The sequence below is a fragment of the Amblyomma maculatum genome, chromosome 11, assembly GCF_055883805.1.
Source record: "Amblyomma maculatum isolate TAMU_Amacu chromosome 11, ASM5588380v1, whole genome shotgun sequence".
NCBI lineage: Eukaryota > Metazoa > Arthropoda > Arachnida > Ixodida > Ixodidae > Amblyomma > Amblyomma maculatum.
The window spans coordinates 15,417,228-15,441,216 of NC_139354.1; the positions used below are offsets into that span (position 1 = coordinate 15,417,228).

General features: G+C 43.5%; 2 protein-coding genes across 2 annotated transcripts; one reads left to right on the forward strand and one right to left on the reverse strand.

The window, feature by feature from the left end:
- Positions 1 to 2,232: 2,232 nt before the first annotated feature.
- LOC146172920 (thyrotropin-releasing hormone receptor-like) lies at positions 2,233 to 22,237 on the reverse strand. Its single transcript, XM_084583539.1, has 4 exons — positions 21,861 to 22,237; positions 17,278 to 17,549; positions 11,187 to 11,356; positions 2,233 to 3,094 (listed from the first exon to the last, which is right to left on the reverse strand). Exons 1-4 carry the CDS (start codon positions 22,176 to 22,178, stop codon positions 2,652 to 2,654), a joined length of 1,203 nt encoding a protein of 400 aa, XP_084439665.1. The 5' UTR covers positions 22,179 to 22,237; the 3' UTR covers positions 2,233 to 2,651.
- On the forward strand, positions 4,647 to 6,180 carry LOC146172921 (uncharacterized). The gene has a single exon (XM_084583540.1). The coding sequence runs from the start codon at positions 4,927 to 4,929 to the stop codon at positions 5,791 to 5,793; it is 867 nt and encodes a 288-aa protein (XP_084439666.1). The 5' UTR covers positions 4,647 to 4,926; the 3' UTR covers positions 5,794 to 6,180.
- Positions 22,238 to 23,989: the final 1,752 nt, after the last annotated feature.

A 23,989-nucleotide genomic window follows, 5' to 3' on the forward strand; every position in this document is an offset into this window, starting at 1 on the left:
AAAACCATAACAGCGCATGCGCATACTGCTCAATGCATGCAACTATCACAAACATTTAGAAACAGCGAAGAGCACAACAAGTAACATATCACAGACATTTCATAAATATTTAATTCTACCACAAATACAAATATCTACCTTCCTCTTTAAGTAGGGTGATTGCTTAGCAGAGCAATTTACATAGAGTAAAGACACTGGTTCAGCAGCGGTCAAAGGCATCTGTACTTGTATTCAGTAATACTTCTTAGCTTATGATACCGCGAGATCATTTCAAACGGCTTATATAACCTTGTGAGAAGGAACAACGTTCAAAAGTGAGTCTTTCTGCTCCATCAAGGGTTGTCCAACTGTAGAATGTCTTAATACATCACCCAGGAATGCGAAAGATGGCGAACAGAGATAGTTCAAATACAGAAATGAGTTATACAATAAGCTTCTTCCTACATAACGTGTTGTAGTTTTAGCTCAGCTGAAGGAACGAAAAAATTTCCATGACATTTTTGGGGGCCTGGATCGCAGGCAAAAATGTACAGAGCCGGAGACTGCCAAGGTAAGATGTTGCATAGGATAGTTAAACGAGTTATGTACATGACGTTCACGACGACGATGTAGGAGAACAATATAGAGTTAAACTGGAAAACTTTTTAAGCGGTGGAAAAGCGATTAGAGTCACCGTGAAGAAATAAAGAAATTAGAGTAAATAGAATAAAGTAGAGGTTACAGTTCATTCAGCAAGACACCATTTATGGTCACGATTTATGTATATAACTGGACTGAAATGAATCGTAGGTTAGATGAATGAAGTGAAGCACGAGATTGATGACCGACGCAGGGAACGCAGATTTGTTGGTCAAATTAACATGAAGAAACTAAAATTTATGTGCTAGTCAAGGAAAGTAATTGCAGTTTAGAATCGATCTAGTGGAGCGCAGAGAACGTGGAACGAGTAAACCTGTTTAGATCTAGTATTGTCCGCCTAACTTGATAACGAGCGGTGAAATATCAGTAAGAAGGATTGTGGTGGAGAACACTTCCGAGGTTCTCTTAAGTTTTTGTAGCAGTATACCAGGGTTGGCTAACAAAATGTATATAACACTATATCCTACCAGTATTTGTCCATGCAGCAGATGCACGGCTGCTAACGTAGTGGCAGAAGTGAAATTGTAATTAACGCAGACAGGTATGAAAGCAAGAAATTATGTTCCTAGACTTAAAAGACAGAAAACATCAGTGTTAGAAGATGCTGCCAGCAGAATTTTGGGCTCACCAAAATCTATATATGTTAATGCTATTTGATCCTTACCTGCATATATATATATATACATACATAAGCTTTATAAAGTGTTGAGATATGCGTCTGATTATCTAGTGTGTAGCACTCAGTGTGGTATAACTTTATATTTACCTACTATATTATCTTTACTAAAAATATTCAAGTATATTGACATTTATTGCGTATTGTATGTAATTAGCGCTGCAACATACATATGTTCAATGTTGTCTCTTAAGTCAAAATTTAAATATGCGTATATATCTGAAGCCTATTCTGTTTTTTTTTTTTCTTATCTAAGCTTTGTGTAGTTTACCCCGACTTACTCTACGTGGGCCAGAAGCCTCAGTGAGGCTATGAGCGATTATCTCTGCTCTATTTTTTTCTTGTAATGAGGGGAATGAAATAAATAAAGAAGAAAAGGTAGATCATTGTTCCAACTTCGTTCTAGTAGATGTCAACAGACATTTGCATGGACAGGGAATTGATTGGGCAGGCACGATAGCTGACAGTTGCTGATGGTAACTGAGCTGATTTTAAGAGAAGGCAAGCTTAGTAGCTAGCCTCAAAGAAAGTAGATGGGAAAATAAAACTATTTATATTGGAGTAATCAGCCTGCTACAACTGGCACAGAAGGGAATTAAGGAAAGCTGAGCAAGGGAAACATTTGTTTCGCTGATCTCAGTGAAATTGGGCCTGTGATGAAAGGGACGAATATATACATTTCCATATGGACAATTTCGGCGTAGACATCGCATTGCATGCTCACATGAATATACTGCGGACGCACCCGGTATGCCAACTCTCAATGCTGTGTTATGAATTGTCTCGCAGCTCCTGTATATAAACACCTTCAAAACAAACATACGCTCATTCACGGGCCTCTACCCTCTACTGAGATTACGTTGACGCAAAATCAGATTGTGTGAAGACAGAGCATGTTCCTTTAGACGCATGTCAACAACTCGCTTTTCTCTGGTCGCCACAGTTTGAGCAAGATTCCAACCTCTTCGCACGACAAGTAAACATTTTCAGGTACAGATCTCAGATGAACGTTTTTCACTACGAACACTTTGTCAAAGCAGATATTTTACACAACAATTTGCAGCAGCTAGCTGCTTCCGGAGGGTACCAAAAACCTTATACCGAATCAAGAGCTGTTATAAATACTAAACAGCACCTGGTGACCACCTCAAACACGCTATCAACCACACACCGTTATCACTTCAAGCACATCTCTTTCCTGAGCAATGGTTGAGACTCAAGGCACTGAAGAAATAAAGTATTAACAAAACAAACTCATAACTTTTGTATTTGTCTTCATTTAAATGTATCGCTATTCTCACATATGTCTAAAGCTTTGCCGAGAGGCACACAAAATTTAAATGACAATATCTTCGTTTTGACTCGAGAATGAACGACCAAGGCTGGAACGAAGCCCTGCCATTGACTCCCGCAGAGCCAGCCAGCGTTCTTGCACGTAGTCACAGAGCGTGACACGGAACATTCGTGAGCTTGCATTGTAGAGCACGAAGTTGATTGCGAAGTTGGTGTAGTAGAGGAGCATGAAGTACCGCTGTAACACGTATGGCGTCGAGTTCACTTCCGGGTTCGTGGAGTGTGAGTGTCCCAGGGACAACAGGAAGACGTAGATCCGCATTACGTAACTGGGAAGGTTGAGCAAGATGAAGACAGTGGACACCAAAAGAAGCATCCGCGTGACGCTTATTTGTGTGGCGTGGGCAATTCCTCCACCACTGGTGGCTGTCGTAGTACCGTCCCTGGACACCACCATATCACCGTTCAGTCTTGATGGCGATGAAACTGAGAATAGAAAAACACCATTAAGAAGTATGTATACCTTCGCTCCCATTGTGTTAGCTTTATCAATGATAAGTGTACTGAAATAATGCATTTGCTCTATGATGTCAAGTAAGCATTTCCTGTAAAATAATGTTTGAAAGTACGGACGCCCAACTAACGAAACAAACCACGGGCCAAGGGCCAAAGCAGCTTTGTATGCGGCACTGGAAAAGCCAAAAAGCTGTATCTCACGTTATAGCCGAGAATAGTGAGCGCTCGTCTTAAGACGTATGGACAAGTTTCTTTTGTGCAGAAATACATTGACTGGCAGAAGTGTTTCCATTGTTACTGGGTTATAAGTACCTACAATTTCACATTCGAACATGAGTACTGATTCCCGAATGATTGAAGGTGGTTAACTCGTTAAGACGACGAAAATAGGTGGCTTAGTATACATGGAGTTTATAATATGTTCCAAATCTGGAATGCTGGTAGGAACACACAGTGGTAATCATTTCACTCTGTCATCCCCGATAGATATGCATACAACTGTAGCTAATATAGTGAACCGCACTAAGGGATGGCAGGGAATATTGGTAACATTGTGAATCTAAACGAGTAAGATGATGTTTATCTGATGTAACTGACGAAGAAATTTAGCTCAAGGTGATTATAGAAGACGTTTATAGATGGTGTTTGTAGAGAATCAGTAATATTTAGCAGTTGGTTTTCGAATCTATTACACTTCTGCCTAGGGCTCACTAACTCGCTTGAAGATCATATATACAGGGTGTCCCAGCTAAATGCAACCAAGGCTTTAAAAATAAGGCGAGTAATAGCGCAGTCGCACCATTTAAATTTTTTTTTAGAGTCGCCTATGCTAATCTGCAGTATTTAGCTCCTCAACTAATTATATAGTAAAGACTAATTAGCTAGAATTTAGTTATAGACTTCAGAGAAGAAGTGTCAAAGCAAAAGTGTCAAAGGAAAAGTAGTCAATTTTCTCGAAAAACAGCTAGCTACGTTGTTTCTATCACACTAGCGTTCACATTGAGTCATTTTTTTTACCAGCCGTAAGCAACGCATGCTGCCATAAAAAAAGTCTTCCTCGTGACTACGGCGTTACTTTAAAGCCTCGAGACGAATCTGCATTAACATAATCAGCTTTTCTGGGCCGTGCTCTCTACAATGAAGCTGGTTGTTCGAGCTTGAAGAATGGTTTAATATCATAGATGGCTGCGTGCCAGCTTTTTCAGAAGGCCTATATGTAAATAGGGCGGCGTAAGCAGTTTCGTGCTAGAAACAACGTAACTAGACGTTTTTCGAGATCAACTTTTGTATTGATTCTTCTGCAGCGAGAGCTACATTGACCGCAATGTCGCATTTTCACTGCGACGGCTGCCGAACCGTGGTCGCACTGCTCCTACATCACACCTGGCGAGCCAGATCAGTGGTTTAGCACTAATTACTAATGGTTACCTAGTCACTAAACAGGTGGGCTCTGCGGCTGCGCCTCCGCACGGGCCGCTAATCCGCTTATGTTCGCCATGCAGGTCATTGCCCAAATCGTCACGTTTGTTCTTCTGCCAGCCTGGACGGCAGGGACATCTGGCTACACAGCAGTCATCCGGACGCCCCATCAAGAAAGCGAACTTGGTGCACTACACCTAGTCGCCACCGACAATTGGAAACCCCCGGCAGCGCCACCTCTGGAACGCTGGACCAACGAAACTACCTCCGCCGCACCATCGTCACCGACAGCACCGTACGGCTTACCTATAAAGGAGCGACACCCACCTTCGGCACACTGTGGGCTCTGCGGCTGTGCCTCCGCACGGGCCGCTAATCCGCTTATGTTCGCCATGCAGGTTGGTGGTCCATATACGCTTTTCACTAAGAAAACTAGTAATTATTGCCCGGTACAGCTGCCGAGCCAGCAGTGTTGCTTTTGTCTTGCCGCCGAATGTGTCGATGTCATTCGCGCTTTACTAGTGCTGTCGGGTGATGTAGAAACCAACCCGGGACCAGGTGGCCTTGATGCAGTTTTGAGCGAACTACAAAAGTTGTCCGCCGGACAATCACAACTTATCACTGAAATACATGACCTCAAAAATCAACTAGTAGCAACAAATAAAACAATATCTGCTCTAAGCAATCGAATCGCTGATCTTGAAACCAAATGTGAATGTCTTAACACCCTGCGAACAGAAGTAGAAACCCTTCAATCCAACACAGATAGAATGACTTTGCAGCTTTCTGAGTTGGATACACATCTCGATGATCTCGAGAACCGCTCGAGAAGAAATAACTTAGTGTTCTATGGGCTTCCTGACCCAAATGATAAAGAATCTTACGAGCAATCAGAAAAAAATATCATTCAGCACTGCCTTGACAGCCTCAATCTGGTAATCCAGCCTAAAGACATAGAGCGCGCACACCGCCTTGGCCGCCACAGCACAGACCGCCAAAGACCAATAATAGTGAAATTGTCATCTTTCAAAACAAAAGGAATCATACTCTCCGAAGGCCCTAAGCTTAAAGACACTGATTTTAGTATTAGAGAAGATTTTTCTCGACCCGTTCGAACTGCACGGAAGCACCTTGTGGCTTTTGCTAGAGCTAAGTCTGGACCATTTTCCCTACGATACAAAACGCTACACATGGGACCCAAACGGTTTATTTTCGACCAAGGTTCACAATCAGTTAAAGAAATCACATAGGAATCCTTTCGCCGTCGGAAAGCGCGCAAGCAGCCGCGGACTAACCTTCGAGATAACCTTTCCTTATCCATAATCTACACTAATGCTCGCAGTTTCCTTCCAAAGCGCGAGGCCTTGTCGAATCTCTTTTTATCTTCCGGCAGCAACGTATTAATCCTAACGGAAACATGGCTAACAAGCGACATCAGTGATAATGAAGTTTTAGATGACTTACCCAATTTTACTGTGTACCGTAAAGATCGTCAAGGCACACGTGGAGGAGGTGTGCTTATTGCCATTAACAACCAAATAGCATGTTCCGTTGTTAACATTACTTCAGATCTGGAAATATTATGGTTAAAATGCAACGCTCCACCGCAAACCGTTCTGCTTGGCGTGTGCTACAGGGCCCCTAACAGCAATCCCGGTTTTGCACCTAAACTAAACAATGTTCTGGTCCAAATTACTACGAAACACCCCAATGCTCAACTGCTTCTCTTTGGAGACTTTAACTTCCCGAGTATAAATTGGCAAAACGTAGGTCCATTAACAGCTGGTAACTCTGAAGCAAGAAACTTTGTAGATGTTTGCTTAAATTTCAACTTCAGGCAAATGGTGCTTGAACCGACTCGGGTTACCCAAGGATCTTCAAACATCCTGGATTTAATACTAACCAACAGTCCTGAAAGCTTATCCTCGATTACTTACTTGCGTGAAATCAGTGATCATAGAGTTATTCATTCCACGTTCAAATTCTCGCCCGCATCCCGCCAAACGTTCAAAACCATCCGCCGGTACGACAAAGGAAACTACCAAGCAATCAACAACGAACTAGAAGCTTTTCTGCCCTGTTTTCAATCCACGTTTCATCTCCGGTCTCTTACTGATAACTGGTCACGTTTCAAAAACAAGATAAACGAACTAACAAACAAATTTATTCCCTGTATCAGCTTTTGCGCAAACCGCCAGAAGCCGTGCTTCTCACACAATCTGAAAAGATTAGAAAGAAGAAAAAAAAACGACTTTATAGTACAGCAAAACGGAACTCAAGTGCTGAAGCATGGGAACGGTACCACGCAGCTGAGGACTCTTATTATGCTGCAGTTTGCTCCGCCAAACGGGCTTTTTTTTCACAATGACCTACCAAATATCCTAAAAAACAATCCCAGGAGGTTTTGGGAAATAATAAACCCGCAAGCACCGTGCCCAACCGCTCTTACAAGTGCCGCGGGCGAGGAAGCCACTGATGACGAATGTGCTGACATATTTAACCGTGCGTTTGTTTCCGTCTTCACAGATGAAACTGATTCCTCATTGCCTACCCCGCCTAGCGTATCATTACCAGCAATGTCACCCATCGAAATTACTGTGCAAGGCATCATAAACCATATTGACAGAATTAAACTTTCATCAGCCGTAGGAGTGGACGAAATAAACTCTAAAGTGCTTAAAAACACGAAACACACCTCAGCCATTTATCTTTCACTGTTGTTTTCTCAATCGCTTTCAACAGGAACCCTACCGGCCGACTGGAAGGTGGGGAGGGTCATTCCGGCCTACAAGTCAGGTACAAAGGACTCTCCACTAAGTTATCGCCCCATCTCCTTAACAAGCGTACCTTGTAAAATCATGGAACATGACATCTATTCTCATGTAATAAATTTTCTAGATTGCCACAACTTCCTTCATCCGGCTCAACATGGGTTTCGCAAGGGTCTCTCCTGCGAAACCCAATTGGCAATTTTCACTTTTGACTTGCATAGTAACCTTGACCGCAACCTGCAGACCGATGCATTATTCTTAGATTTCGCAAAGGCATTTGACAAGGTACCACACCAACGCCTATTACTAAAGCTTGCCCTATTAAACTTAAACCCCAGTGTTCTAGAGTGGATTAAAGAATTCCTTGCTAACCGATCTCAGTTCGTTTCTATTAACAATCACAGCTCAGGCACCCTGCCTGTAACATCCGGCGTTCCGCAGGGATCTGTGCTCGGCCCGCTTTTGTTCTTAATTAACATTAATGATTTGGCACTACAAGTATCATGTAATATTCGCATTTTCGCCGATGACTGTGTAATTTATCGTACCGTTACTAACATTTGTGATCAAATGGCCCTTCAGAATGACCTTACCTGTGTCCATGAATGGTGTAACAACTGGTTAATGACGCTAAACGCCAAAAAATGCAAACTCGTCTCATTCCAACGTCATCACAACCCCCTTATGTTTTCCTATACAGTTGCTAATTCACCCATAGAAAGCATTCAATCCTTCAAGTACCTCGGTGTAACCCTGTCTAGCGATCTTTCTCGGCGAACACACATCACCACAATCATATCCTCTGCCAACAGATCTCTAGGTTTCCTAAAACGTCATCTTCGTGATGCACCGCAGCACGTTAAACTTCTGGCTTATAAAACACTTATCAGACCTAAACTTGAGTACGCTAGTCCCATCTGGAACCCTCACCAAATGTACCTAACAAATGCACTTGGATCAGTCCAAAACCGCGCCATCCGCTTCGTTCATTCTGCATATTCATATACCATCAGCGTTTCATCTCTGAAGAATATTTCCGGCCTCGAAAGCCTCGAAGCTCGCCGCCGCATCGCGAGCCTTTGTTTACTCCATAAGTTGTACCACAGCACTCTGAATCAAACACCTTACATTACTCATCCGACCCGCATATCTCACCGCACTGCACATCCGCTTCAGATTGCCCGGCCCCTATCTCGTACTGCAACTTTTTCAGGTTCCTTTTTCCCCCGCACTGCTGTGGACTGGAATGCCCTCCCCACCAACGTCGCCACTATCATGTGCCCATCTTCTTTTTTACATGCTATAACTACTTTTATCGTAAGGCAATGACATGTATTTATTATTGTTGTATATATTAACCCACCCCTTATGTAATACCCCCGGAAGGGGGCCTTTAAGGTGAATAAAGTGAAAGTGAAGTGAAGTTAATTAATGGCAACCAAGTCACTAACCTGTATTACTAATAAATACGAGTCACTAACTAGTACTAATTAGTCATTAGTCATCAGTAATGACAATGACTGGTTATGATGTATCACCTGGTGACGTCATCGACTGTGAAGTCATCATGACGTCACATGCGTTCATGTTTAATAACCAGAAGTAATGTCATAATTGGCGACATATCTTGTGATGGCATCACGACTGGTGATGACGTCACCACGCGATTCATGGGGCCTGCTACGCCCGCTACTAGATACAACAAAATCCAAAACCCAATCGGGCATCAGGTTGGCTAAAGCTATAGACATGCGCACGAAGGTACAGACGCCGAAATCATGACAAAAATTAAAGCAATTGTACATTGGAGACACCACCTCCTGCCCCCTTCCGGTATACGCAGGAGCGGCGAATGAGATACTCGATGCTCCCATTAGAGAGGCAGAGGTGAGGGCGGAACTTTTCAGCCTAAAAACTAAATCGGCCCCGGGCCTCGGTTGGATCGCAAACAAGATCCTCAGAAACTTAAATGACGGCTCTATCATCGCTCTTATAGAGTACATGAAGGAAGTTTGGACCAACGGGAAACTACCCCTGCAATGGAAGCAGGCAAACATTGTCCTAATTCCAAAGCCGGGCAAGCCCCCCTAACTTGAAAATCTCTGGACAATCTCCCTAATGTCATGTGTAAGACAACTGATGGAGCGAGTTGTGCAGGCTAGGCTCACAAAGTACATAGAATAAAATTAGTTATGGCCTCATGAAATGGTCGGCTTCCGACCTGGAGTGAGCACACATCACTTGATGCACAGATTAAAACACGATATATTGGAGACAAAGTCAAAAAATTCTAAAGTGATTTTGGGGCTAGACTTGACAGAGGCCTTCGACAACGTCAAGCACGAGGCTATACTCCAGGGCTTAATCCACATAGGTGTAGGCAAGAAAACCTACAGTTACATAAATGCTTTGTCAGATAGAAGTGTCTGCATAAAGTTTGAAGACATCGAGTCCCCCGCAGTCGAGCTAGAAGAAAGGGTACGCCGTAAGGCTCTGTCCTATAGCCTTTCTTCTTCAAAGGGACCATGAAAGGGCTCCCACGGCCCTCAAAAAAAATTAAAACTCTAAATGTCAGCACATACACGGATCAAGTCAACATCTGGATTAACCAGGGAACGAAGCCACCATAGAAGAGCGCTTGCAGGAAGCAGCGAACACGGTAGTTGCCTACTCCGGCAATAGGGGCCTCTCGTACTCGCAGTAAAGATCAGAATTAATCGTCTACAAACCTAAATCTCTTAGGAGACACTTGGACTCACGATTCAAAATAAGCGGGAGGTAAAACCGTTCTTAAAGTAAAGCAAATAAGAATCCTGGGATTCTTTATCCAGGAAAACCGATACAATAACGGCGTTATAATAAAGCTAGACGACTACGCGTCGCAAGTTCTAAGCATCGTTAGGAGGTACTTTTCGCAACGCATGCCGCCACGTCTCCCAAAGATATGAAGGTCAATGTGTTCAGCAGGAGCTGTTCTAGCGTTAGTTGTCACAGAGGAAGTCTGCTTCATGACTGATGCATAGGAACCGCGTAGACGACAGCTATTCGACATTTTCTCACGCATAATGGTGTCCTACTTTCGTAAATCTTAGTGAAGCTTCACCTCGACGGTTCTAAAGGCGGGGCTGTCAATTTTGGATTTGCACTTAGCGGCTCTATGCTCCCTGCGATGAAAAATACGCCGGAATTCTTAAAGCAACAACAGCATGTGCAGCTCTGAGGCACATTTCAAAACATGTTTTTCTTTTCCTACTCTTTCTATATAATGAAATTCAAAGATCCCGGATCGAACGCCGGCCGCGGCAACCGTTTTTCAATGAGGGCGAAAAGCAAGGCACCCGTGTGTTGTGCGATGTCTGGGCACGTTAAAAAGCCACTGTTTGTCGAAAGTTTCACAGACCTCCACTACGGCGTCTCTCATAGCCTGAGTCGCTTTGGGATCTTAAACGTCATAAACCAAACCGATCTTGTACCTGACCAGTGGGACTATGTTTTGCAAAATGTGCAATGAACGAAACATTAATTTCTTTTAACACGGCTTTATTAGTGTGTTCTTAAAAAATACCTGTGATAAGTACGGGCACATCCTGAACTTCGTAATAAAAGTTTGTATTCTGAAAAAAGCTCTTCACTTTAGCGGTTTACTTATATCTTCGTAAAATAGAGCGCAGAGTGATAGTTTTCAGAAACCAGGATCAGGACACTAATGTTGCGTATATATGTCCAGTATATTGAGCAATTATTGAGCACAAGATGACTGGTTTATGATGTTGCAGAGTGGATATAGTGAATACCTTCGCCTCTGGTTATTAGAGAAAATAAAATGTAGAAAACCAGCCGCAATTCAGGTATAGGTTTATACCACCTCTTACCATTCAATTCCCTGCAGTGCTCCCGACAGCCGTTTATGTTGCGTTGCATCTTGTAGCGAGAGTAGAAGAGGTATATGGCCCGGGAAATCATTGAATTCATGACAGTGATGAGTAGAAACGGCAGGACGAAGGTCAGCACCGTGTCCAGAATGTTCAAGTAGTACAGGGCGCTGGAAATTAAAATTAAAGTACATCAGTTACGCTCACTGGAAAATCCAGAGTGGAGACAAAATTGCCAAAACGTTGTCACGTAGCCTGTCGTAAACACCATTTGACGTAGCCTTACGAAGCGGCGGTTTTCAAAAAGGGACCTCTTGTATTGCTGCAACAAAATAACTCAGAGTAATATAGAAACCTTTGTAGATAGTTCATTATTTTCTTATAAAAAAAACCCGTTTAATCGCCAATTGGTTCATTCTTAATTTAATAAACTTACCATTTCTGCACTTATTACCAAACCGGCTCCAAAATAATACAATACATATCCCACAATGGAACGTTTAATTTTCTTTTTGTAGGACTAAGGACTAAACCTGAACATGTTCTTATAATCACCAAAAATATTTTTTTCAAAAGAATCTTCTGACAAATATTTCTACTAAGCTAAGGAAAATGCGGATTGATGTTGTTACTAGCCATATTAGCAAAACAAGCTAATTATTTTAAAGCTTCTTCGTGGTTCCTACCCTAGAAATAAAATATAGTGTTTTATACTCTGCAGCTTTTTGTTTGCCTTCGGATATGGTAGTGGCATTTGTCTAAAATATGGCACTCATATATACCTAATTTTAAAATTGCTCTGTATTGAACCTTGTGACACTGGGAACACATTTAACAGTACAAATTTAGATTTTATTAACTAAATTGCCGGTAAGTACCGAAAAGTACAGTATTGGGTACTAAAGCTTCAAACTGGAGCGCCGCCTGCAGACTCGGCAGTCTAGAAGGTGGTATGCTTTGGTATGCAGACAATGGGATTCATACCAAAGCTTCGGCCTGCATTTTTCACAAACATATTATTTAAAATAACTCATCACAAAGTGTACAGACATATAATGTCTAAGGCGTTATTGATTGAAAGCTAAACATTTCGAAAGCATTCTCTGTCTTGCGGCCAAATTTTGCTATGGCATTATTGATATCACTGAACTGAACACACTTTTATTAACAAGCAGAACAGCTTGATAACCTTAGTTGGCGTCAGTCGCTCATAGATATCGTTACGTGCTTTGTACGCACGGGAGTTTATTTACAGGGATCGTTACAAAGAGGACTGCGGCGAAGCGTACAAACGTTCTTCTGCCCTTGCTCTTTCTTCTTCTTCACCGATCTACCCGACCGCTCTTCTTCATCTTCCGTCGACGTTCTACGAAGGCGCGTGACATTTCCCTCCTCGCAGACGAAGTCCGTCGGGCGAGTTACAGAGATCCTCTGGAATGAAATCGCTTGAGGCGGGCTACATGCACCACCTGCGACTGCCGTGACCGTCGACCATTCGCCGTTATGTGTGCTATGACGTAATTCAGGTCATTGATGCGTTCTAACACAACAAACGGTCCGGTGTAGTGTGACAGCAGTTTTTGACAAAGACCACGCTTACGGAGAGGTGTCCACAACCACACATAGTCACCAGGAGCATAGGAAACTTGTTGGTGTCGGGCGTCGTAGCGGTTCTTAGAACGTTCTTGTGAAGATAAAATTCGAACTCTGGCCAGCTGGCGGGCTTCTTCAGCTCTGCAGTGTGTGGTAGCAAGAGAAGGTTCGTCCTGAATGAAAAATGGCAGTATGGTGTCGAGGGCACAGCGAGGCGTGCGATCATAGAGCAGGTAGAAGGGACTGTAGCCTGTTGTCTCATGTTGCGCTGTGTTATATGCATGCGTAATGAACGGTAGAACGCCATCCTAGTCTTTATGGTCTGCAGCGACGTACATAACCAACATGGTGGTAAGCGTCCTATTAGTTCGTTCTACCACACCGTTCGTTTGGGGATGATATGGCGTGGAGTGGCGAAAACTGCAGGCGCTGAGGCGAAGAAGAAGTACTTCGACAATGTCCGCTGTGAATTGGCGTCCACGGTCACTAATGATGACTGCAGGAGGGCCGTGCCGAAGGATGACGAGTCGAAGTAAGAAATTTGATACTTCAGACGCAGTCGCGGATGGTATCGCGGCTGTCTCACAGTAGCGGGTTAAATAATTAACGCACACAAGAATCCATCGGTTTCCTTTAGAGGACCGTGGAAAAGGTCCAAGAAGGTCAATGCCAACTTGCTCAAACGGGGCTGTTGGAGGTGTGACTGGCTGCAGTTTTCCATGTGGGCTTGAAGTCGACAGCTTAAAGCGCTGACATTTCACACAGCTGGCTACATATCGCTTGATCGTTGAACGCATCTTCGGCCAGTAAAATCGCTGCTGTGTGCGGTGGAGTGTTCGGGCCACTCCCAGGTGACCAGACGTGGCGTCATCATGCGTCATTTCTAGAACTGTGATACGTAGGCTTTCCGGAACGACAAGAAGCATACGTGCTCCCCCAGAGGCGAAATTTTTCTTTTAAAGCACTCCTTCGCGAATGCTAAATGTGTTCTTCATAGGATCGTTAGCGGAATCAAACAGTGATGTTAATGTTTTGTCTTTGCGTTTCTCGGTTCGAAAAACTCGGAGATCGGGGAAGGTTTGTGAAATTGGAGCCAAATATTCATCGAAATTGTCTGAGTCATTATCAGTCGTTTGAAGCGGCAAACGCAGACAGTCAATTGCATCATCTATACGTGGAAGCGGGTAGACATCTTTCTTCGTGACTGAATTTAAACGGCGGCAGTCAACACAAAACCTCCATGTGCCATCTTTTTTTTTAACAAGGATAACTGGAGCTTCCCAAGGACTACAGGACTCTCGAATAATGCCGCGCTTTAGCATGTCTTGAACTTGCTCGTCTATTACCTTACGTTCAGTTGCTGAGATTCGATAGGGCTTCTGACGTATTGGAGGGGCGGACCCAGTGTTGATCGTGTGATGAATACGACTGATTACCAGTGTCATTGAGTCATCCTTGGCAAAGTCGAACACTGTCACGTGTTTCAGTAGTAGTTCCACTAGAATACGACGCTCAGTTGTAGAAAGAGACTTACTAATCATAGCCGTAACTTGGGTCTCCATGCCTGGTCGCACCTGCTGCTCAGTGACAGAGCTGTTTAACGCCGCGACGGAACCGGATATGCCTTCCTCGAAACGGGCAAGTTTTGGGCCCCGAGGCAACACAGTTGGCTCTTCGGAGTGGTTCACTGTCCATAGCTCAGTGCGGCCTTTAGTCACGGGAATGACGCAACGAGGCACAACGATGCTCTTCTTAGAGCAGGTGAATCTCGTAGGTTCTACTATAGCCTCAAAAGATTCGCACTGGTTCCGAATAGAGAAAACCCGCACGAATGCTGCAGATAACGCTGGCACAATTGTGTCTTCTTCCACAGCAAATGCTCCAAATTCAGGTGTGGAGCCATCCACAAGAACCGAAAGTAGTGAAGGATTCAAAGCAATCTCTAACGTACCGCAGTCTACACTCTTGCAGAAAATCAATCCCAAGAATCACATCATGCGTAGACCGAGGCAGTACTGCAAATTCTGCTCTAAACTTGAGGCCGCCAATAACCACATCCGAAGCACACACACCAAGAGGAACTAAAGGTTCACCATCGACACCACGGAATAACACTGCACGATCACCACTGAACATTACTTTTCTACCTAAACGGTTCTTAAAACTCAAACTCATAACAGATACTGTAGCACCAGTGTCCACAAGAGCCATTGTTTTCACACCATCAACAAACATTTCCAATTTGTTCTTTAACATAAACACGGGCAGAGGTACGGCCGTCATCGATTCGCCGGCGGCCTCACCTCCATCGGCCGCGCCCCCTAGTTTCCCGGAGGCGGAGGGGTAGAACGACGTCGAGGGGAAGGTGACCTGCGCGGGCGCTGGGGTGGCGGCGTAACACTACGATCAGATGCAGGAGATGAATTTCGCAAATATGTCGAATGGTGTGAGTCCCCAGTAGGCATAGTCGGGGATCGCTGTTGTTCGGTGTGCAGCCGTCCGTGAATGTTCGCGTGGGGTCGGTAACCTTGGACAGTTGGAAAACGACGGCGGCAGTATCTAGCGATATGCCCCGCATTGCCACACCTGTAGCACACAGGTTGAGGGCGCCAGCGATCAGCATAAGAGTCCTCACTAACAAAGTCGCGACGTTGGTTGTAGCGAGGCTCTCGATAATGGGGCCAGTTGTTTGCCGTAGATGGTCCTGGCTGCTCGGTACTGCCGTCTTCAGCCATGTCTGATGGCATTGGTGGTAGGCCAGCAAGTCTATGGCTTCTTCGGTAGATGAAACGCTCCGTGGTCGCTACCCCGCACCTCTCACCAAGATGTTACGTGCTTTGTACGCACGGGGAGTTTATTTACAAGGATCGGTACAAATTAGGACTGCGGCGAAGCGTACAAACGTTCCTCTGCCCTTGCTCTTTCTCTTCTTCACCGATCTACCCGACCACTCTTCTTCATCTTCCGTCGACGTTCTACGAAGGCGCGTGACAATATTTTTCAATCCTTGATAGCCGTTCTGCAGCGGACAGCATTCAGTCTTGTTAAGGCCACTAAAACAGTGGGTCATAGATTTCTAACCCAAGAAAGAAAACCTCAAATACAGTTTTTATTTCGATGTCGAATGTTTTCCTCGTGACCATTCTCATCTTGTGGCCAATAACAAAGCCTCTTTCCCTCTCAGTCCCATCAATCTAGCCTGCCTCTGGAAACAGTATTTCTCTATTCTATTTGCTCTATCAGTTAGCGACATACGTATGCACGTTACCTTCTACATACACTTTTAGTGTAATAATGCGCAAATGTAAATCAAATCATCAGTATTACTTATTTTTTGCTTAAAAATTATCCTACTTTTTTATCTGCATGCTGAATTTAAAAATAATAAAACCTAATATTTCTATATATATATAAATCTACATGCATCTCAGACATAATATTCTCTAATACATTTTATAAGAATACTCTACACTGCGACGCTATTTCGTCATGGCGCGATCTCGGCGTTCATTATATTCCTGTATACTGAACGAATCAAATACATTTATAAAAATCTGCATTCTCAAATCGTCGCGAAACGCTTGAGGGCTCTGTGTAATAATGAAATAAGTCCGAACTAGAGAATAATAAAAACAACCAGCATACAACATGAACTTCACCGTCTCTCATACCGTCGTCCGTAAATGTGTCCGCGTTTCGGATGCATGCTTTATAAAGGCATATGCCAATCACCATTGAATCGATACTTAATCAATAGCAATCGGATAATATCGCAACATATTTTAAGGCAACTTAAAGATAATTTCATTTTAATTTACGACTAATAATAAAATAGTTAAGCACATGCCCGTAGGAACCCATGCATTTGGAGGACATCTGAACTGCCACTAACCATCACTTACTAGATAAGGGGTGTTTAACTAACACAAACCAGATATTTACTAGCACTCAGAAAGGTCAAGTCATGGTTAACTATCACTAACCAATAGTAATGGTTGTACGGTTCGAGACGTCCATAGCAGTCACATGGTGACGTCCTCGGCCGTGACGTCATGACCGGATGCGACGTCCTCATGACGTCATATCCAGACATGTATAATAACTGGAAGTGATAATGATGTCACATACGACCATGACGTCATTATTGGTGATGACATCACCAGGAGATTCACACATACACAAAGCTGACCCCGCCGGGCGTTCGATCCACGCGTCCGTGCGACGCTTCATTTGGCGCTTCCTAGAAGGCCGCACCACAGAGCACATGTAGAAATAGACGCAGTACAGCAGGCATCAGCGCCGTTTAGAATTAGTTGACAGCACACAAAAACTGCAGTATCTGTCACAATTCTAGTCAATCACAAACTGTCTCGCAGTCAATGCCTAAGTAGCACGGCGGGGAAGGCTTCTGTCTTGAAGCGTTTTAGTGAGCCAAAGTGACCCTGAATTTTTCGCGAGATGGGGGGAGTACTAAAGTGAAGACGAACAATAGACGCACCTCTCATAGTCCGGATGGAGACTGCACTCGGCTAACTCGGTGTCGACATGCACGAAGACCAGCAGCGGCGCGTTGAGCAGTAGGCTTAGGAAGGCCGTCGCACCGATGACAAGGCGGGGCCTGCGGCTCGGGGAGCTAGTCTGCAGCTTCCACAGCGGGAAGCGGACGGCTACGAAGCGTTCGACTGTGAAGCTAACCGTCAGCCACACAGACCAGCATGCGAACGCCGAAGACAGGAACACTGTGAGTAGGCAGAGACCATGCTTGTAAACCTGCGGGGACGTATGAGACGAAAGATAAGGATCCGTACAGACCATCAAAGTCAGGCTGCAGAACTTGCTAAGTTGAGGCTATCAGACCAGTGTGCGCATTATAATTAACGGTCAAGCCGTGCGGAGAGAAACTGTGGCATTGGCAGTTTTCTAAGCAAACTTTCAGAATGTGATTTGGCTTCAGCGTCACTGAACTGATTGTACTGATTGTTGTTACTCGCAAAGGACAAACTGCCTATTTCTTTCTTGAAGTCTTGTTTACCGGGTTGTGTTCGTAGTGTAATCCAATCAACAATCTGCTACTGCTTAACAATTCATTCTTTTTGCAACTAAAACGTCATATGACGCGGAATTTTTAAAACGCAAAATAAACTAATGCCAAATTATTAGCCGTATTAAAAGGCTATTACTTTTGCCCAATACATTCACAGACATGAAAGAGGGCGCCAGAATGTGCCTCTGTTGACCTCTTTCATGCGTGGGTCCTGGCTAGGCAAAATGCATTGTTATTATGACTTAAAATCGACTATAGCTTAGCAGTTCACTCTTTTAAACTACCAACAAATTCGGTAAATATGTACTCGGTTGTTTTTTAACCGTGAAATCCATAGAATGATGAAGTTACTGCGGAACTACTGAAGATTGAAGCGTATATTGCGGAAGTCAAGCAGAGATCTTCTTTGTACGCGGAGTTCTGTCATAACCATAATGATATGATGAACACCCCCTATATGCATATTCGTGTCCAAGAGGGTCAAACGATCAAGTTATGTAACAAAAAAGGGCTACCATAGCGCAGATGCGAAATGGAAAGAAATGAGAACAGAAGCTTGGATAATCCTTCTCTATTTTTCTAAATAAACAAAATTTAGCAGGTATGCTCCACTTTAAGATATGACGCGCTAGCGGCGTGCGGCCTTTTCACATTACAGGCCTACTCATCGACATAGAGTTGTAGCTGGCACTTTAGGTTAAAGATTGCACATCATATATGCAAACCCTCCTTGTTCCCGAGCCGTAAAAGCCTGCCTTGCGTGGTACAGTCGGTAGCAGTTCCGCAACACAATCGGAGAGCCGTGCGTTAAAATTCTGTGTAAAAATCTTCATTATTGTCAATATAGAAATAAATTACCCTATGAAGATAACTCACTTGAGACCTGCAGCGATTTTTATTTCGCGTGATTTGCCACGTTCTATTTACCCTCATACAACACGTGGCGTGTGCAATCAGCGTGGAGAGATAATTTTTTTTTTATTTTCTGCGCGACATCACGCAGCTATGATATCATGGCGACCTCCTACAGTGCGTATTTTTCGCAAACACCCCACAGCGGCGGATGCCAAGTTTGTTTGAAGCGATTCTTAACGCGATCTTTTCAAAGAAACCGGTGAAGTGATTAAGCATGACCAAGCAAAGAAAAAGGTAAGTAAGACCGCACTCGGATAACTCGGTGTCGAAATGCGCGAGGACTAGGAGCGGCGCGTTGAGCAATACGCTTAGGAAGGCGGTCGGGTCGATGACGAGCCGGGGCCGAAAGAAGAAACAAAAATTGCGCGCTGCGACGTTGATATCCGCTTTCAGCAATCAAAATCTGGAACAGGAAGCATATTAACGTATGCTTTCCGCGCTTACGTTCAAAAAGAAAACTGCACAGAGTTTATGTTTCTACCAGTTACTTTTAATGGGTCGATTGCTGAAAGCCTTTATTTTAGGCATGCGAACGATTTGGGCGTTAGCACTTGAAGTAATGGCGTAATTCGTGAATAAGATCGCGATGGCGTTTAGGTTTCTAAGCAATGCAGAGAACCGGTATAGCAGGGGGGGAGCGGGTAGTGCATGTGAGCCATGCACGGCGCGGCTACATTTCGGGCACAGAAGGACCTAAATTGCAGGAACAAAAATAGCGCTAGGGAAAGCATAGCCTTCGAAGCATTTGACGACATCGCATGACGCGTCGCAGGTTTTGGGTGAACGCAGTGGGAATTAGTAGTGATAACGTCCGCGATATCACCACCTAACTTCTCCACACTTCATTGATGTTTGAGGACAAGCCTAAATTTCAGTTATCGATTATATGGATATCTGGAAATTAGCGCAGAAATAGAAAAGAACTTGGCGTGGTTGCCTACAATCTATATAGACTTGTATCCGTTTACAACGCTGACTGACATTTGCCCTTCTTGCCTATAGCCGCTGCCTCATTAAATATATTGATTTATTTTGCGTTCTCGAATAAATGTAGGTACCATGTCGCTTGATACTGTCGCGGAAAACGGGTAGACTTAACTAACGACTGAGCGTAGGTCCTCGAGCAAACAGCGTTCCGCTATAGCACGCGAGCCAACTTCAGCATCCTTTTCTTTCAAGCGCCACGTGAGAACACCAGGGACACCAAGTGGCAATATTACGATTTACTTGTTAACTATATTCCTGTCGCAGATTTGCGTATGTTTCGGCAGCGTGCTCAAACTAAAGTTGACAGTCCACATTTTAAATGTTATCGCTGTTTTAGGATACTCATTAGAGCATGACCTCAACGAAACAACGGCACGCGAAAACGTCTCTCCGGCGTGTAAGGTGCCCTGCTTGGCTTTCATTTAACTAGAGAAATAATTCGAACTCTTTCATATGCGTTCCTTTTTTTTTTCTAATAACCAGGTAAACGTAACGGCCGTCCCACCTATTCAGCAGCTTAACTGCTCGCACAATCCTCAGCGAAGAAAATAGTCGCGCTAAGGATACCGGCTTAGAGCACTAACCAGCGAAATCTCATAGGCTTTGGCTGACAGGTGCTCTACGTTCCACAGTATCCATCCACCAGGCTGTGACCATGGTCATCATTCTCAGGGGACGCATTCCTTCGTCCTCACCAGCAATCACAGGTCAGCTTGTATCCAACCTCAGTATTCTCCCTGCGGCAGCCATTTTCCGGACTGTCTCTCATCTACGCTACAAGTGTAGGGTACCGCTCTCTACGCTTTAATATCTGCTAACCCTAAATGATTCTGTATAATTATTCAATTGATATTTTAATTAAAGTAATATTAGCGTAACTGATTGTAGCATGTGTATAATTTTACTGAGCACATAATTATGGTCTTTTGCTTACGCTGTAGATTCTACATTAGAAACTAAGGATGAGCAGAGTAAAACATTGAGAAGCTTTTGCTGCATTACAAAGTATCCCACAATGGAGCAGAAAGTTAAAATCATTAAGTAGTCAAGTATTCACTCCTCGGCAAATGCAGCCATTCAAGCACTAGCAAAAAAGCAGCGTACGGACAACTGTGCTATATATATTTCTTTTATTACGCCAGCAGAGCACAGTAACCGAAACAACCGGCAGCGTTCGACCTACACTTTTCCGTTCACCAAATAAAATTACAGAACACGTCCATCAACTTTGATATTGATAAGCTGTCCGACAATTTCTACAGGGCTGTCTCTGGAGAACTGGAACACTGAGGCAACAAACACACTTCTCGCACTGAAAAAATCACACCATTGGTACCCCACTCTAAACAGCCCTCAGTATAGGCACTGTGACCGGTTCGCAGCTGTGCGACATGGTATGAGAATGCTGGGGCATGCACCAGATACACCCAATCTTCCAAAAAACTCTAAAGAGGAATTAGAGGCCGTTCTGTGCGGCGATGACCCAAAAGAACAGCGATGACTGCCCCACCCACTCCATGAATCGAAACCTCTTCTTCAAAGACGCCTTCTTTATTGTGAACTCTTGAACTTCTAAAAAACGTTTTTTTTTTCCCTTTTTATATCAATGAATAGACGAGGGGCACTTTCACTCTATCTTTTGTATATATTTCTCATGTTAAAATGCGTCAGTATATATAATTTGGATCGCATGTTCGAACAGAAAGTGTTTTTAGTTGAATAAATAAGTGTGTAGATGGCCAAATTTAACCTCTTGTTATCTTGGGCATCTCAATGTATCTGCGAGATATACCACTACAGAGAAGAAAGACAGCGTTCAGAATTTGCATTGGAAAGGTAGAAAATTTTCAAAGATAGCATATTTAGGGTTACTTTGTGTCCGTATATGTGGCGATCATGGCAAAACGATATATAGAAATATTGATGTTCTTTATTAAGCAGCGAAAGAAACAGTTTTGAAGGAACTAAAGCATTGTATGTCGAAGTTTAATCAAATTGTGCAGATTTTTCTGATAGTTCAGAGAGATGTGTAGTTCAAATAAAGATTTTTCAGACACTGCATAAAGAAAAGTTTATGGACTTTACTACGAATAAAACAATAGTAGAATATTCAGCAATGATCTGGCTCCACTTACGTTGATTCCGCGTTCATTGAGCCAAGCGAAGGACAGAACTATGAGGAACCCCGAGTCGGACACTGCCAACGCTCCCATGTAGAGGCTGGAAGTGCGAGTCCTCAGCTTGGTGAAGAGAAAGGTGACCAGGGACAGGATGTTGCCGATGATCCCCAGATAGATGATGACAGGCATGTACGCCGCGTTAAGGGCGTCCAGTACTAGTATGGCCACCGACGGGGAAGACGGATTGGTAGAGACACGGTTCCGGCGTCTGGAAGACACCCCGCGCCGTATAGATGCTGGAGTAGAGAACTCGATAAAGATGTCTGCTGTCATGTTCACGAAGGAAGTACCAATGACTCCAGCCGCTTCAATCGCGTGAAGAGCACCGGCGCCGTTTTCTGTAGCCGTGCCAAGTTCCTCTTCTAGGGCGGTAGACATCATTCTCGCTGCTTTAGCGTCCAGAATTCTATCCTGTTAAGAGAATAAAAAAAAATGAGTGAAATATCGGCAGACAATAGCTTAAGCGCAAGCCTAGATGTAAGAAATATTAAAATGTGGAATAGGTGTACTCTATAAAGTTTTTGCAGTACACATTTTATTCCATCCCTGAAAGAATCACACACAGAATAAGAAATCAGGTGAAGCTTCCGATTCTGTAGACACAAAATTATTTTTTAACATCGCGGCAACTCTGCTCCGCAGTTTTAGGGGTACGTTCCTTGCTTTTATCTAAGATGATATGTTGGCGGTCCTCTGGAAGTACACCATTAGTTATTGCCTTCACTTCCCCTCAATTTCAACAATGTTTATTTTCTTTAAAAGCCCTCGACGTTGCGGCCTTGGCAAACAACATACATCCAATCAGAACACTGCTGGTTGTGTATGTGCTGTTTAAGAAATATAAAACAATCACATTTCTTTCCCCGGCAGGGCAGTTGGTAACACTATTCATTAGTGAAAGTTCGTCTTCCTATCTTCTATATAACTAAAACGCAGGTACATTTTTACCGCGGCTTTCAGACACACGAGCGCATGCTGTATCCGTGCGGGAAGAGGAAGGTAGTATGGATTGGGTGAAACAAAAGCAGACAGATTACACGCAGTAAAAAGAGCATTAAAAACGAAATAAATTCGTTCGGTGATCACCTTGTGTCAGTCTACAGCCAATATATATATATATATATATATATATATATATATATATATATATATATATATATATATATATATATATATATATATATATGAGTATTAAACGAGCAAACAGTCTACGAGTCCAAGCTAATTCTTGGGGGATATTTCTTTCTTATTTTTATAGGTTTGTTGTTGCCATTGACAGGAATGAGTTATATAATTATTTTTTGGATAAAGAATATTAAATAACAAGCGGGAGGGAAAACAACGCGCCGTTGGTAGGTGTCGAACCCACGACCTCCCAATATTGCGTCCAGTGCTCCTCCAACCGGGCTACAACGATGGCTGTCCAACGTTCCGCTTTCTTGGGTATTTATGATGACTGTAGCCGAAGCCTATGAGCGTTCACCAGTGCCACCGTCATCCTTGGCGGCAGAAGTGGAACATCCTTTTGTACCGCGAGCGTCACGTAGCACGTGATCATTAGGGAGGGTGGCTGTTGTGCGAGAACCCTTTCACGCTACCTTTTCGACGTCAAGACTGTCAGAAGCGAGACCCTCGCAAGCTACTAAATTGTTGGTGGAAATGAGGGGCTTGTTATGATACAATTTAAAGCAGCGAACAGTCTACGAGTCCAAGGTAATCGTAAGGGATAATTTTTTTATACGTTTGTTGTTTACATTGACAAAGTTCTCTCTCTCTCTCTCTATATATATATATATATATATATATATATATATATATATATATATATATATATAGGATGCGAGAACATTTAACGTACTTGGCCGCTTAAAAAATAATAGAGCGAAGGGTACGCTTCATTTAAAGAAACATTTAATTAGACTCGACGTTTCGATCGGAGACCGATCTTTCTCAAGAGTGAATCTTCTTGGATAGTGTTGCGGCTTTTTAAGCATATGGACATAGACCACACCTGGGTAAAAAAACAAAACGTGAGAGACAGAGGAAAGAGACAGATACAGTAGGGAAGGATGATGTCCAGGTGT